Raw genomic sequence first — 15,997 nt, forward strand, 5'->3', positions numbered from 1 at the left:
AAGTGAGATACAAAAGTATGTATATGTACCTCTTAAAAGGAAGGTAGGTATTGTCACAGATCTATATTTAAAAATGGTTTTAAAAAAAGAAATTGCAGTAACAAGGTTAAAAACCTTAAGTACAAGAGGAAAAATACCCAGGATCGATTCCTCTGCTTCAGGTAGGTATTCTGTGTGTAATGCAGTCGCGTTGTCCTCTTCAAGAAGAATGAGAGGCCATGTGTGATCCATGTTATAACAATTATAAATGAATTCCGAAAAACTGCCAATGGATAAAGAGGGTAGAGTTACCTGTACGTAGAACGTGAAGAGGGATATGGTATTAAGTACTGAGTCTGGAAAACTGAAGCGTGCAAAGTTCTTGTGGAGGACGCTCGCTGGCTGCAGTGCATGTGTGTAAGTATGCAAGGCACGCTGGTTGAAAAATTAGAAGTGTGCTTAATGTAATTTTGGGCGGCTTACCTGTGCCGCGGTATCGAGCAGTGTCTTGTGGTGCTAGCAGACATGGTTAGATGCGGCTGGTTGCTATGGGACTTTGAATTCGAGTTGGGCGATGTTGCCATGGCAACAACTACTGTATATGGCGTGTGTATGCACAAAAACATTGCAAAGTGGTTAACATGAACGTGGCCATCTTGGAAGGTGGTACTAGGCGTATTAAACGTTAAAGAAATGGCAGGGTTGCCTGGGGCAAGTATTTGAGCGAAGCGCAATCGTGTGGCCATAGGCTGGGTACAAGGGACCCGCATGTTAGTGCAAGTAAACATACTTGTTTTTGAGGGCACTGATGCGCGTAATTGTGCCATAACAGATGTGAAGACGTGGGAGGCGGAAAGGTACCCGGTGCTTGTGGGAGCAGATCCCGGGCACCGTGACAGGCTGGGTTGTATTAGGTAATGGGTCCATCTAAATGAGACTGGAAATAATTCTGTCTCGCAATGTGTGCCGTCTGGCCTGGTGGTAACTTGTATATGGAGGATTACCAGGACAATTCCCATATGTATGCAGAACCCGTGTTCTGGGGTCCCATTGGTTTGTGGAGACCTTATGGGGGAAGAAATTATAGTTCACCTGCATACAGCATGCCGCTGTTGGAGAGGTGAGAGGGCGGTTTGCGTCATCTGCCCTATTAATGCACGCTGTCATGTATATTCCTGGCACATGTAACCTAATTCCTGTAAATATTGGTTTCATTTCATTGAGGCCAGTGGTATACCATTGATTTTTATGTATCCACCATGCTTCCTTTTGTGAAAGGGCATTGGTACTGTTGCTGGCTACGTCCACTACCTACCACCTGATGTCAATGTCATCTGGGCCGTGCTGAAATCCTATGTTGTGCAAGACTATAGGGGCATTGTGTACTCTACATCTGATCTTAAATTGATGTTCGCTGATTCTCTTATGTACCGGGCGGGCTGTCTGTTCCACATAGCACAGCCCGCAAGGACACTGAATAATGTAGACCACCCTACTGGTCTTGCAGTTCGTGAATTGCTTTAGGACACAGTTCTTTTGTCCTATCTTGAAGGTTTTGACCTTCGCATACCGTTCATGTGCCACACGGATGATAGCCTACTATTTCTCGCAGACCTCACAGTGTACTCCTTATTGCTTCATCCTTGAGTGAATTAGATGTTCGTTCCTGCTTTTTTATCACTTTAGTGCCATGCGTGCCAGTGCTTCTCCTGGCATGCTGGTTTGTACAATTGGCCAGAATGTTTTGATTATCGATCTTATTTTACTGGTATCTGGACCGAATGTAGTCACACAGGTAAGGATGTTATCTCGGTCTCCTTATTACTTGGTGTCCAGAGACTCTCTCTCTGGGTGTAAATCTGGCTCTCTTTTTAGAGTTTTTCAGGAGTGTTTTTGGGTAACATCTGGATCTCAATCTATTTTCTAAGTCTTCTGCATGTTGTTGGTAGTCCATAAATTAGGTACAGTCCCTGCAGATACACAAGTATTGTTCATATGGGAGGTTTTCTTTGAGGTTCTTTGGATGGTAGCTCTTGAAATGCAAGAGCATATTCCTGTTGGTGCTCTTTTTATATAGGGTACAGTATATTCTCCCCTCATTATTTGCCGGAGTAAGGTCAAGGAAATAATTTGAGGTTGAGCTGCTGCACATAGTGAACTGTATGTGTGTGGTCCTGTTCTTGAGCCAGGTATGGAAGACTTCAAGGCTTTCCAGGTCATCTTGCCATATGAAGATGATATCATCAATGTATCATTTCCATTTTTTTTATCTTGTGGCAGTAAGGCTTGGCAGCGAATACGTGAATCTCTTTATATAGTGCCATGTACAGTATGGCTAGACTACGGGCAAAAGCTGCCACATAGCAGTGCCACAGATTTGCAGAAAGAACACCCCGTCCTGAAGGAAAATGTTCTCGCAGAAAGCTATCGGAAGCAGTTCCATAATAAAGTTCACTGGGACCCTTGTTTGTTTAATGTTGTTAAGGTGTCCCCTTATGCATTCCAGCACAGGTTCCTGGTGGATACTCGTATAGAGTGCCTTTTATATCCATGGCCACTAAGGGGTTCTTTGGTTGCGTCACATCGGGTGTCCTCATTGTGGTTAAGAGTGTTTATCGTATATTTAAGATAGGAAGTGGTGTCCTGACACAGAGGTTTGAGGAAATAATCAATGACTTTACATAGCGGTTCCAGAATCGTCCCACACCCTGAAACTATGGGTTTTCCTGGGGATTTTGCAGATCCTTATTCATTTTGGGCAATGCATAAAATGCCAGTAATCTGTCTTGCGAATTATTCAGATAACCATGTCCGTTCTTGGTCATCAACCTGTGTTCATAAGCATATTGCGTTCTCTCATCAATTTCTTTAGATATTTCCGCCGAAGTGTCCTTTTTAAGTTTCTTATAGTTATTTTAATCATAGAGGAGCTCAACCACCATTCATTGGCATTGTTGCAGAGCTTGAATAATTATACCTCCACCCTTGTCCGCCGGTTTAATAACAATTTCTGTGTAATTGCTCAATGTTCTAAGGGCTGCTCTCTTTTATTGATAGATTGTGCTGGTTTGTTGTTTCTTGGACTGTAGGGTGGCTATTTCTTTGAGGACACATTTTTCGAAGATGATCTCTAGTGGAACCTGATTATCATTGGGATTGAAGGTGGATTTTACTTTTAGTCCTGTATCCTGTTCCGTCTCAGTCCTGCTGTTGTCATTAACCTCTTAAATGCCAAGGACGAGTTATCTTATTTGAAAGTAATTTTCACTGCGGCAGCTGAAAATGGCTGCCACAGTGAAAATGAAAGGTGAGTCTCCACCTTTCTCCCCCTTGATCTGCGGCACTATTGAGCCGTTCAGATCGAGGGAGTTGTCGTTGGAAAGGGGAGACTCTCAATACGCATCCTGCAATGCCCACTAGACCACCAGGGATCTGTTTCTGAAGTGGTGGGGAGGGGCTGCTTACTTTGTAAGCAGCTCTCCCTCCCTGCCCCCAACGCATGGGGCCAATACCCTGGGGGCAGATCAGTGATCATCTGCCCCCAGGGAAGGGGCAAAAGAAAAATAACCCAATAAATAAATAAATAAATAAAACAGAGTTTTGGGTGGGGGTGGGGGCCACTAGCCACCAGGAATTGTTTTGGTAAATGAAAGGGGTGAGGCCCTCTTCCCCCCCCATCCTAAGTGGGTGGGGGCAACTCATTTAGCCCTCCCTGGGTGCAGATTCCTGCTCCTATCTGCCCCCCGGGAGGGCTACAAGAGATGCCCTCCATCCAATTGGGGTGGGGGGGAGAGGGCCACCAGAAAACATTGGAATGGCCCCCCAATACATGGGGCAGTACGTTTTGCCCACCCTGGAGGCAGATGGGCACACTAATGTGCCCATCTGCCCCTTGGAAAGGGGCAGAAAAATGCAGGAAGGTAGGGCATGAGTTGTTGGCTGTGTGTTTCGGTGGATGGCCAGAGTGAAGTCTGAACATTTAGCTTTTTTCTGCCAAATTTTGGACTTTGCCGGGGGTTGTGGGTAATAAATTTTGGGGTGATTTGTGCAAGTCGCACCTCTATAGATTCCCACCGGTGTCCTCTTTTCGGAAATGCATGGGGTTCCCTGTTTTCCTTGGTGGCTGCGACACCCCAGGCCCAAATCTATAAGTTGTCCACAAGAGCAAAATCCCTCAAAATCTGCTCTGCCAAAAGACTTGGGGTTACCAGTGGTTTAGCCTTTTCCCTTTGCACCCAGGTAGGTGCACCCACATATGTGCGATACAGTTTCTGTCGGGACACCTGTGGGAACGAGGGAAGGTATGACATGTGTTGTGTGTGCGTGGTTTTCATAACGTTTTGACCGATTTGCTGCTGCCCTTTGTCACACAACCCTTTCATTTCCCAAATGTGACCTACATTTAGTTGCTGCTTTAGGCACTATACACTTTTGTAACCTGCACAAGTCACCTACCCTTCAAAAGGTCTGCCTGTGCTCTTTCAAAAAATGTATGCTTGCCTTTCCTCACCACATTTGTTTTCCTTATTTACACATGCTAAGTACGTCTGTTTAGGCCCAAAGTATAAAAATCCTGTGTACCATGGCTCAGTTTGTGGCTTGTGGTATTGCTTGTTTTGTGAAACGTTACGAAAAATGTGTGATTTCCTAACTGGAAGAGTCTGGGGAATGTAGCGAAGCATAGCTTTTCTTAAGAGGAGCCATGGCAGTTAAGGGGTTAAAGTAGGATTTTAATCTGTTTTTCCTGAATAATTGTTTTATTGTGGTTTCCAGGGTGAACCATTGTTGGGTTTGGATGGGACAACTGATAGGCCCTTTGCTAGAACGGATAGCTCTTCTGGCGAGAACATTTTTCCAGATAAATTAAATAGAGGGATGGGCAGGTTCTCGTCTACCTCGGTTGAGTTCTTCTGCACAATCTCGATATTGGATATTCGTATGGATCCTATTGGTTTGGATCCCAGGGATGGCCTCCTGGGTCCCCTTACCCTAAAAAAGGCCTTCTCTGGTATTTCCCTGATACATATGGCTAGTTGTAGTCGGGTTTGATCTTCGGGTGCCGAATCAGAGCTGGAAGTAGCCGAGAAGTTTGCCAATCTCCTCTTCTGTTTGGATTTACCTTGTGATTTTTGGGTCCTTTCTGTCTCCTTATTGTCCTGATATTCTAGATAACAATGATCAAGAGACCGCGGTGGATGAGCAAATCTTGTTGCAAAGGGCCAAAACGCTCTGGTGTCGACACTGTTTTTACTCCATCCATGTTTTGTTATTTTAATGGAACGCAGCGATATCAAGAAACAACTTCTCTCTAGGGAAGTTATATAGATATTTGACTATAAAAAAGATTGAGAAAAGTGAGTGTTTTGAAATTTCAAATCGAATAAAATGAATTAACGTACCTCATTTGAATCTTGAAGGTCAAAAAACATGTGAGAATAATATCACACTACCTGTGTAAGCCTATTTTAACATGCTGGAAAATATTTAAATGTACTGTATGTTGCACGCTAAGCAAGCATCCACAGCCCCACTCATAGAATCACCAACCAATTAGTGAGTGGGGACAGAATCAAAGCAAATTATTTACAGTTTGCAAAACATCTCCCTGCGTGGAGCAGCACAGCTTGTGGAAGCCATGCAGCAACTGCCTACTCCCCTAGCAGCTGCCCCGCTGGACTGTTGTGTGGACATATATGTTTAAATGTGTTGTGACTTTGTGCTCTGGCTCTTCTGCAGGACAGCGACCTCAAACAGTACTGGATGCCGGACAGCCAGTGCAAAGAGTGCTATGACTGCAGCGAAAAGTTTACTACCTTTCGAAGAAGGCACCATTGTCGGCTTTGTGGGCAGATCTTCTGCAGTCGATGTTGTAATCAGGAGATCCCTGGAAAGTTTATGGGCTATACCGGTAAGGGTTTATTGTATGGCGTATTCAGTCAGGGTAAATGTTTCCAAGATGAGTCAAGTTTTGAACATGCTCTAAATGGAATATATTTAATCCTGAAATCCCCTCCTCTTCTGTTTCTAATGCATGCTCTGATGTATTTCAAGATTTTTGCTTAGCTGAAACATCTCTTTGTACGCACAACTTTCTGGTGAGGGCTTAGGAGTGTCCAGGATGGTTGTAATGTACAGTTTGTCAACTCATAAGCACAAAATAAAGGAGTGTCCACACAATATACTTAGGGAAAAAATATGCTTGCTACTGGAGGTGTAGCGTTTATGGGATCTGTTAATTTAGCGGTTGTACTACGTTTAGGTGTAAGTTTTTATAAAACCAGTAAATGGGGACTACACGGAGATCCACAACACTTCTAAAGTCGTTGGAACAATTGATACTCTCAGCAGTACAACACAGGACTTATAGAAGTGAGGAGCAGTGATTTTTACCCAGAAATGCAGACAAACGGGCAGGTAAATGGTAGAAGCAAGCAGTTGCTAAAAGAAACATTACATGATCTTTGAATCAAAATCACCTTTACAGCCAACAGGAAAATAATTGTACGGGTTAGTATAATTTTAACCGAGACCTAGAGGTATGAACAACAAATGTGTTGCATTAAAATGCACAAAAAAGCAACGGCAGATACTAAAAATACCAGAACAGCTCTAAAACCTGGGGAGCCCAAGGGGAGCAAATGTGTACAGTGCCTAAAAGCTGAAACTATTGCACAGATGGGGAGAAATGGCATATGAGGAGGGACATAACACGTCTAGGCGGTGTTTGCTTATTTGCCCACCGATTGCCCAAGGCCATGCTAATCCCTATTGCCATTCCCACCCAGTGCCTGCCCCACCCCGCCTTGAATACCTGCTCATGGGAACTCCTAGAGCTCACTTTAGTCAGGCCTTACCATCAAACTTTTCACGACAAGAGTATTCTCAAAGCAATCTTCGGAGTTAATGACTTAATTGGAGCTGTAAATGAGCTACGGAGGGAAAAAATATATTAAACTGGTCTGCCTTCAGCCACTTGATTTATAAGCATTATGAGTGTCCTTCACAAGTCCTCTTAAAAACCAGCATTGGCAAAGCCAACAATTTTGACCTGTGTATAGGTATTAGACATTTGTCAGTTACTGCTATTACATGCCTAGGTACTAGTATCATTTTGCACCTTTTACCATCAATAGCGAGTTAATACCACTACGATGGTGCCTGGCAAGATCCTTTCCCATGTCTACACAAAAGCCCAAACTGTTACCATTGCCAATGTTTGTAACCTTATTTAACTTGCACAATATTGGGTTGCTCCTAATCTGCCCGTTCCCAAGGGGGGCTCTTTTATTTGCAACTTTCCCTCCATAGTTTCTGTGGACCTCCAATCTGTTAGCTTTGTTTTTGACCCTGTTCTGACTTTTTGGAGGGAATTAAAGCCTTTGAGCTTCACATCCCTTGCCTTTTACTTATTTGTTATGGGGAAAGTGATCAGTCCTTCAGACTATCAGTACTGGGAAACTGTTTCTCTTTTGTATTTTGTGACTTTTTAACATTGTACACAGCATCTTCCAATGCAGTGCAATGGGGATACTTTTGTATCACCCTAGCTTTTTACACTTGGAATGTTTGGTTAGTTTTATACGTACCTAAAGAAAAGCTGGTGGCAGCATATAGTTCTCCAGCATGGGGTCTGGCATGGATTCACATGCTCACGAATATTCCCATCGACAGGCTGGGGAATCCTCGGTAAAAGAAAACAGTTTAATTTTCACTTTAAAACTGTATTCCTCCTCTAAACCAATCACTATCCTCTGGCTCATACTGTCCCCATCCAATGACAGTCCTCTCCTAAGCCCCGCCTCTGGCAGCCGTCTTCAGATTTTTACTGCACGCTTCAGTGTTGGGAGTCCTCGATTTGCTCTCCGAGCTATTTTGTACTTTTTTTCCAGGTTTTTCACGGAAAACATCTGTTTTTGTTTCATTGGAGCCTGTGTGCTCCTATCTTCATCGGCCGACAACGGGGACCCGTTGTCGGTGAAGTTACACACCCCTCAAGGGCGATTGTTCGTCGAAGTTTCTGGAAGGCCTCCTTGGGCCTTCTCCGTGCCTCCGACCATGATGGAGGAGAAAAAGGAGGGAAGGACACCTTTGAAGCACTGCACCCAATGTGGATACAGACCACCTCCCCTATCCTCCATGCAGGAAGCCTACAGGGGTCACTCCAAGGCCTACCATAGCAGGAGGTCAGCGTTGCCGTCGACCACAGGGCAGGGCGCCGGCTCCCAAGCAAGCCTGAACTGGCCAATATGCCGGCCCCCACTCGTGCACCCTCGGGGACTGGGGATTGGAGACCCATCCTAGACCTATGCCGTTTGAACAAGTACCTGAAGTCCCAAAAATTCAGGATGGTCACGTTGCACCACATGCTCGGCCAACTGGAGGAACAGGATTTCTTGACTTCGTTGGACCTAGAGGATGCATATTTCCATATGCCCATCCACAGGAAACCTTGAAAGTTCCTACGGTCCGCGGTACAAGGCCAACACTACCAGTTTAAATCCCTACCATTCGGCTTAAAGTCGGCCCAAGAGTGTTCACAAAATGCCTGGCCCCTGTGGTGGCCCAACTGCCACTGCAGGCCATACACATATACCCGTACCTGGATGATTGGCTGATACGCGCCCGTCCGGCTACTGAAGGACCTGGGGTTCTCCATAAACTATCCAAAGTCCTGCTTCATGCCATTGCAGAACACCATGTTCCTCTGTGCCGGACTCAACACAGTGACTTGCCTGGCGTCACCCTAGGAGGAGAGGCTAGCAGCCATTCAAGGGAAGGTGCAGTGACTGTCGGCGAAGACGGCCACGGTTCGGGCCATCAAGACGTTGCTCGGCATGATGTTGTCCTGCATCTTCCTTGTCTGTCTCTGCATGTTGCAGATGCGACCCCTACAGGAATTCTTGAATGCACGTTGGATACAAGTGTTTGGGAGTTTTGCGGACAAGATCCGCCTCAAAAAGGAGCTCTGGTGGGCGACAGTGGTGGGGGGTGTGCTCCCATATCGACATGGGGATGGGGTTTCAAACCACGAGACAGTCACCAAAGACGCCTCTCTGGAAGGTTGGGGGGCTCACACCAGACGTCTAAACGCAAGAGTTCTGTGGCTTCCGGAAGAGTAGGATCTGCACATCAACATCCCAGAGCAACGGGCAGTGTTCTGAGCCCTCAAGTCTTTCCTACCGTCTCTGGAGGTCAAGGTGGTAAGGATCTACATCAGGAAGCAAGGGGGCACTCGATCCTCATTGCTCTCCAAGGAAGTTCATGCATTGTGGCACTGGGCCATCAGACAGTGGTTGTTCCTTGTCCTGCTCCACCTGGTAGGGAACTGCGCACCTTGCACGAGTGGGAACTCTGCCAGGATCAGGTGGACCGTCTGTTCATCAAATGGTGCAGACCCCTGATCGATCTTTTTGCGACAGCAGCGAACTCCAAATGCCAGATGTTTGCCAGCAGATTTCACCAACCAAGGAGCTTGGGTGGCGCGTTCACCTTCCCATGGGAGGGTCTGTTTCTGTACACTTTCCCCCGTTTTATCTCCTGCTAAGTGTGATCAACACGCTCTGTCAGTGCAGGATGATACTCATTGCCCTGGAGTGGCAGAGGCAGATTTGGTATCCAGACCTACTCAGCCTGTCAGCATCGCCTCCAGTCAAGTTGCTGTTACTTCCGAATCTGCTCACCAGAGAGTGAGGAGCAATCCTTCATCACAACCCAGGATCCCTGAACCTGAAGGCATGGCTCCTGCATCCTTAGAGTTTGGGGGTTATGAGCAGCCAGTGGGCTGCTCGAAGGTCCTCGTCAAAGCCAGGGCGTTGTCAACACCAAAGTGCTACGGCCATAAGTGGAATCGTTTTTCTACATGGTGCCGGTCGCAGAAGATTACCCTTCTGAGGGTCACGGCCCCACAGATTCTTCCACACTTGCTTTCCTTGGCAAACGCTGGTCTGGCTCACACGTCCATCAAGCTACACCTGGCGGTCATCTCACGCTACACCAGATCCCTAAGAAGATCCTTGTTGTGGTCCCACAGACTTTTAAAGGAGTTCTCAAGGTGCTTTTACGATCTTTACCGCCGGTGAAGGCACCTGCCCTGGCATGGGAACTCAACGTAGTCCTGAAAATGGCATTCCTCGTGGCATTCACCTCAGCCAAACGAGGGGGTAAGATCCAGACTCTGTCCTGCAAAGCAGCCGTATCTGACTTTCCACGAATCGAGGGTGGTCCTGCATACGCACCCCTCTTTCATGCTGAAGGTTCTGTCGGAATTCCACCTCAACAAGCCTTTCGTGTTACCTGTTTTCTTCCCAAAACCTTCTCCGCCGACGGAGAGGACCTTGCGTTCGCTGGATGTTTGTCGTGCCTTCAAGTTTTACGTGGCACACACAAGGAGTTTTCAGAAGATTTCTCAATTTTTTGTGAACTTTGGACCTGTGAATAATGGGAAGGCTTTGTCCAAGGTTTCCATCTCAATGTGGCTCTCCGGCTGCATCATGCACTGTCATCGGCTGGCTAACTGGCCTCTGCCGGGACACCAGAGAGCGCACTCCACCAGCGTTCCTTTCTGGTGTACCCCTGCTCGACATCTGCAGGGCTGCGACGTGGAGGTCCACGCATACCTTCACGAGGTTCTACTGCGTCGACAGCGATTCCAGGTAGGAGTCCAGATTTGGCCAGACAGTGCTACGCAACCGGTTTGCTAGAGGTGAGTCTGTTCCAGGGGTAATGGGAGGTGGCAAGGCTCAACAGAACTAAGGTAAGTTCTGTTGAGCCTTGCCACCTCCCATTGTTGTCTAGTGTGTACTGCTGTGTATTCGTTATTCATGAGCATGTGAATCCATGCCAGACCCATGCTGGAGAACAATAGTTACAGGTAAGTAACAACAATTTTTACAATGTTTGCTTTATTTTTAGTTTGCACATTCGCGTTTTCCACATATAGCTACTAAACGGGGCTAGTGCCCTAAATTGGCTGTTCCACAAGTTTTACGTGTGTTATTTGGCCATATTGTATTTGGCCTTCTTCCTGCCTTGCCAGGTCAAGAAATACCTTATAGGATCATACATTTGCCCGGGAAAGCTGCTGCTTTTGTCAGCCAGTTATGCCTTTGTGTGTGTCTGTGTGACCTAGAAAGGGGGTTGGACGGTCTAGTCCTATTCCACATCCGTGGTGCCAAAGAGTAAAGGTGTGGGGCATGAGTGAAACCAATAGTTGTCCCTGATTGGACAACTACTGACTGTTTTAATGGTGCCGATCCTTACCATTGGTGGGCTTGGACTTGCTTCCAGTCTGGATTTTTAATAAGAGGACTACTGCAGCCATTTCCTCAGAGCAGCGTTGGAGCCAATCCCTCGTAGAGCAACTGCTGACTGAAGATTTGAAGAAGACTCCTGAAGAGGCCTTGCATCCTTTCCTGCATCTGGTCCGGTGAAGCCCTGTTGGACTACTTGATCTCCGTAGATCCTGAACAGTTGTTCAGCTCTTGGACCAGTGGAATCAACTAGCTTCGACGATCCAGTCGTCCTAAGCCTTCAGAAGTGTTCCTGGACCGGTGGACTGACTAGCTCGCTAATGGGCTACCTAACCAGAACCTTTTCTGCTGTTGCACCCAGAACTTTTGTAGTCGCCAGCTTGTGGTAAATGTTGCCTTCCCACTGAATTTTAGCATCCCAGCATCAAAAGATTCTTTCCAAGAAGAGCTTCTTTGGCCGACGCTGGAACTCCCCTTCACCCATCTTGTGAAGGGTCCTGAAGAGGCCTGCACCAGTGAATTTTGCATCTCTTTCATCACCAGGGGTTGCATCTTTCTCCTTGACCTGACCGGAAAAATCCTTGCACCTGTAGCTCCTGGGCACCCCTAACTGGAACCAAAGGCAGGAAATCCAACTTCCAGCATACCCATTAAGTCATTTAGGAAAATCGGATTTGGGTGCATAAGTAAACAATAAGTCCCTTTGTTTCATAAACCTTCCATTCAACTGCTTTTTGGTCACCGAACCTGGGTTGTAACTCCTAAAATACTTTTCACTTGCCTTATTTTAATTGTTGTAAAGTATGTTATTCCCTCGCCAACACAAGTAAATTATAACTTACCTGAAAAGATTCATTCTTGTGTCAGAAGCACTGTGTCTTGTGTGACTTATGGGCACAAGGCCCCATTCTTCTTAAGGACTGGACTGCTTAAGTCTGGGAAATCGCATGTGAATTGGTTCTATTATATACTGCATTATGTTACTTGCCTCCTCTGTTGAATAAGTTATCTGAATGCATTTTTGATCCTATGGTGAATCTATATGTTTATTGAGTACTGTGAGATAATAGGCCAGTTTAATTTTTCAGTGTGTGTAGATGGCCTAGAATAAATAATTGTGTTTTTATACATGTCTAAATTGAGTTATTGTGTATTATATTGTGTGGGCTTGTTGAGGGCCTTTGACCCCACTCAGACGGTTCCATGTACTAATGTCCGCGCAAAAATGTTTCCTGACAAAAAAGTCTCTGTGTTTTGCGGAGACATTATTACATTGAACACGCGGGGACACCCCCCGCAACCCCAACATGTTTTAGTTTGTTTACAAGGGGAGCCGGGGACATCCCTGCAACCCATCCCCATACATAATGTCACCATATATAATGTTGCCAATGGCTTTTCCCAGCAACATTATGTATGGGTTCTTTATGTATGAAGACATTATTACCTGATATCACTCGGACTCTCCTGGGAAGAGCCTTGACTGCTCTCCACATTCTCCTCGATTGGATTTTGATTAACCTCTGAGTTTCCTGTTCATTATAAATAGCGTTGCCTCATAAAATCTGTCCATGAGTCCACACTCTAAAAAACCACCTTACCTCTCATGCTTTCCATGTTTGCAATACAGTGATTCTATCATCCTATACAGGTTTTTTTCAGTGTAGGTTGGTAGGAGCTTTTCGTTTTTGCTTCACCAGGGGTGAAAGCCAATTTACCGCATTGGCAGCCCAATGTACCTTTCCTTTTTTGTTCCTGCTCCCCGCCATTTTGTGATTCAGGGCTTCGTTTTTTCACAGTAACTACAAGGTCGACTTAACATTAACGCTCTGAACATCTGGGCTATTTGTCAGCCCACAATCCCAATGGTTTAAGGCCAGTATTTGCCCCTGTGCTCTCCCTCTGGGTAACTACAGCTAAGTACCAGTCATACTGACCAAGAAGTGTGGTTGGTCATCTGCCCCTTTGCCCCCAGCCCTCTCCTTCGTAATTGGTTCTCTTACTGCCTTGTTCCTGGAACTAGGGGATGGCTGGTCTTCTGACCTGCTGAACGTGTTTTCTTACACTTCGCACCATTTTTACCAATTTGAAAGCCCTTACTTGGCCATACTGGCTGGAAACAGTGACTTGGGCATATCCTAGTTTGCGCTTTTTGCCTCGAACTCCAGCCTGGGCTTCCTGAAGACTCCTGCTGTCTGTCCACATCTGCTGGGTCGAGCCCTCCTTACTGGAAATGCTTTCGGTACTGTGTCCCACAATTTCCTATTAGGATCTTCCTCTTGTCCGAGGGTTGCGTTTGGTGACTAGAGAGATGTTGAGACTTGACCACCCCACCAGATCTTCAGCCTGGGACGTCCGAGGGTGCCTGCAGCTCTTGTCCCTGTCCTGGGATTGTTTGCTGCTCTGCTGCTTTCATCTTTAGTCCGAGCTGCTGGGAGCCGTCTTCATGAGTTTCCATTTCTTCCTGGGGGAATCCTAGCAGGGGTTTCCCCTTTAGGCTTGAAAATTGACGTCGTAGAAAGAACCTTTGTTCCTTATCTTGGCCGTCTGGGTCATCGCTGGCTAAGGGTGCAAGACCATGGTTATCAAATCCTGGAAACCCACGAAAGAAACTCTGTATGTACCAGATTATTTCATGCCGCTGGATCCATTTTAATCGAATCCACCAATGTGAGAACTTACCATTAGGCTGTGTGATGGGTGATAATTTTTTTTTTTTATTGTCATAGCCAAACCTCGATTTTTCACATATAACAATACACATAAAAAATAGGTAATAAAGAAGAAAAGTAAAAAAATACGAACATTCCAATAAAATTCAAAATACAATTTACGCAACTTCTATGCAAAGAAGGATAACATGAGGAAAATTTAAGAGACAAAACATATCCATCCTATCCAGAGACATGGTATACAGAAGGTCAGTGGCTTGGAGGAGTGTTAGAGAGAATTCTCAGAAATTTGCTAATACCCTTCTACCTTAGGGACCCCCTGCACTTTTGCTGGACTTCAGGATTTTTAATTTTTAACCTGGAGAGTGAGACCCTTTTTCCCATTCTCTCATGCATTTTTGTTTAAATTGGACTTTGTGTTTCTTGACTTTGGAGTCTGACAAACTCCATAGGCATCATCTTTGAATTGTGGCACACAGCACCTTCAGTGCAGTGACACAGGGAAGTCTCTTAGACTTCCCAAAAGTTTAAATACCTTCTGTTGCAGTGACGTGAAATTGACTTGACTTTTTGTAACTTTCTAGACCCAGCACACACTATCTTACCATAGGGTGCTGGAGGGGTTACTTATTATCCCCTTTGTCCAGTTTCACATGTAACATTTTTAAGTTACCCTTTCTACAATTAATGGCTGCTGGCAGTGGTTTACCTTTTGCTACCATTGTGTGCTTTTACCGCAGGCTGCACTCGCCCATGGGTGCCCATTTTGTCAAAATGGCCCGGTCTCTTTTTTCTCCATTTCTTGTTGGAAAGGTCCTTCCTGAAATCTACTCTCCGCGCCATACCAGGTTTGGTCCCTGTGAGGAGGTGCCTACAACGGACAGGGGGGTGGAACCAACAACTCCCGGGAAACGCGTGGACACGGGGAACAACACGGAGGCAAGACCAGCAAAGGAACAGCAGTGGTGAACTGCAGCATGGATGGTTGCTTACCGTCTAGGTGTTCCAGCGCGGTGCAGCCGACGTTCCGGATTCGCCAGCCCGGGCCAGGAGAGGGGCGGAGGCAGCACCAGGGAGGTCCCCGCGACCAACATGACCAGTGGCGGAGGTCAAGCGGAGCCGGGGTGCAGGAGCGGGAGAGCGCGCATAGCCGGCACAGTCTGTGGGAGAAGTCGGGAGGAGCCACGAACGCCCGAACCCACCCATATGTGCTCGGGTCCCGGCGGTACTTCGTCGGCGCGGGCAGGGGCACCACAGGGCCTCCCACTATGCTACAAGGGCAGGCGGAAGTGACGGGGGTGGGTTCTGACTTTAAGGGAGGCGGGCCAACGGCTTCCAAGCCAATCACAACCGGGAAGGTCCTAAACCCTGCTGATTGGTGGGGCTTTGAAACCTCAGGGAAGGATAAAAGCCCGCAAATTCTAACCAGCTCTGTCTGTCATTTCCACAGGACGCCGAGACGGAGAGTGGAGCCGACCCAGAGTGGTGGGCCTATCCGGACCTCACGCATTAGGAGACAGTCCCCTTTCTCAGGAGCCCACAAGGGAAGAAGAGCCTACGGTGAAGGAAACAGTTTGAACTTTTCAGTTAATGACTTTTGCACTTGAATTATACTAGTAATAAATATACTTTCAGCAAAACACCTTGACTCCCGCGTCATACTTCCACAGTCCCTTTGTTCGGTTTGTCTTTGGCGGGATTCACGAGTGAAGCCGCCTCTGGCTCCAGTATGTCTGGCAGGGGCAGGGGCAGGAAGTGAGGGAGGTGCCCAAAACTCCCGGTGCTTAATCCCCTTGGTTACAGGAATGCACCCAAAGGTGATTATCCGGCTGTCTGTCCTTGGAGGACAACCACCCTGCTGTGTGATTGACAGCTAGGCTGCAAATTAATCTGAGAAACCTGCATAAATGGCAAGGCTTTTTGCTTGGAAGGCAGAGCCGACCACTGGATGAAGGAATCCAAAGAAGAACTTGGAAGAGACGCCTGCTGCAACTCCTGGACCATTGGTTAGCCCGGTGAAGCCCTGCTGCAGTGCTGAAGCTCTGAAGCCCTGCAAAGGACGACTTCTTCCCTTGGGTTGGTGGGACCAATCGACCC

The 15,997-nt window shown here is 46.6% G+C and overlaps 1 protein-coding gene across 7 annotated transcripts in view; it reads left to right on the top strand.

Moving 5' to 3' along the window:
- The window catches only part of PIKFYVE (phosphoinositide kinase, FYVE-type zinc finger containing), a 1,728,392-nt gene that overhangs the window by 255,562 nt on the left and 1,456,833 nt on the right, over positions 1–15,997 (top strand). For all 7 annotated transcript variants that reach the window (XM_069615611.1, XM_069615606.1, XM_069615608.1 and 4 more), the window contains one exon: positions 5,716–5,887. In XM_069615611.1, coding sequence (XP_069471712.1) covers positions 5,716–5,887 — 172 coding nt within the window. The remainder of the gene's footprint in view (positions 1–5,715; positions 5,888–15,997) is intronic.

This window comes from Ambystoma mexicanum, chromosome 9 (genome assembly GCF_040938575.1).
Source record: "Ambystoma mexicanum isolate Mex_15411 chromosome 9, UKY_AmexF1_1, whole genome shotgun sequence".
Classification (NCBI taxonomy): domain Eukaryota; kingdom Metazoa; phylum Chordata; class Amphibia; order Caudata; family Ambystomatidae; genus Ambystoma; species Ambystoma mexicanum.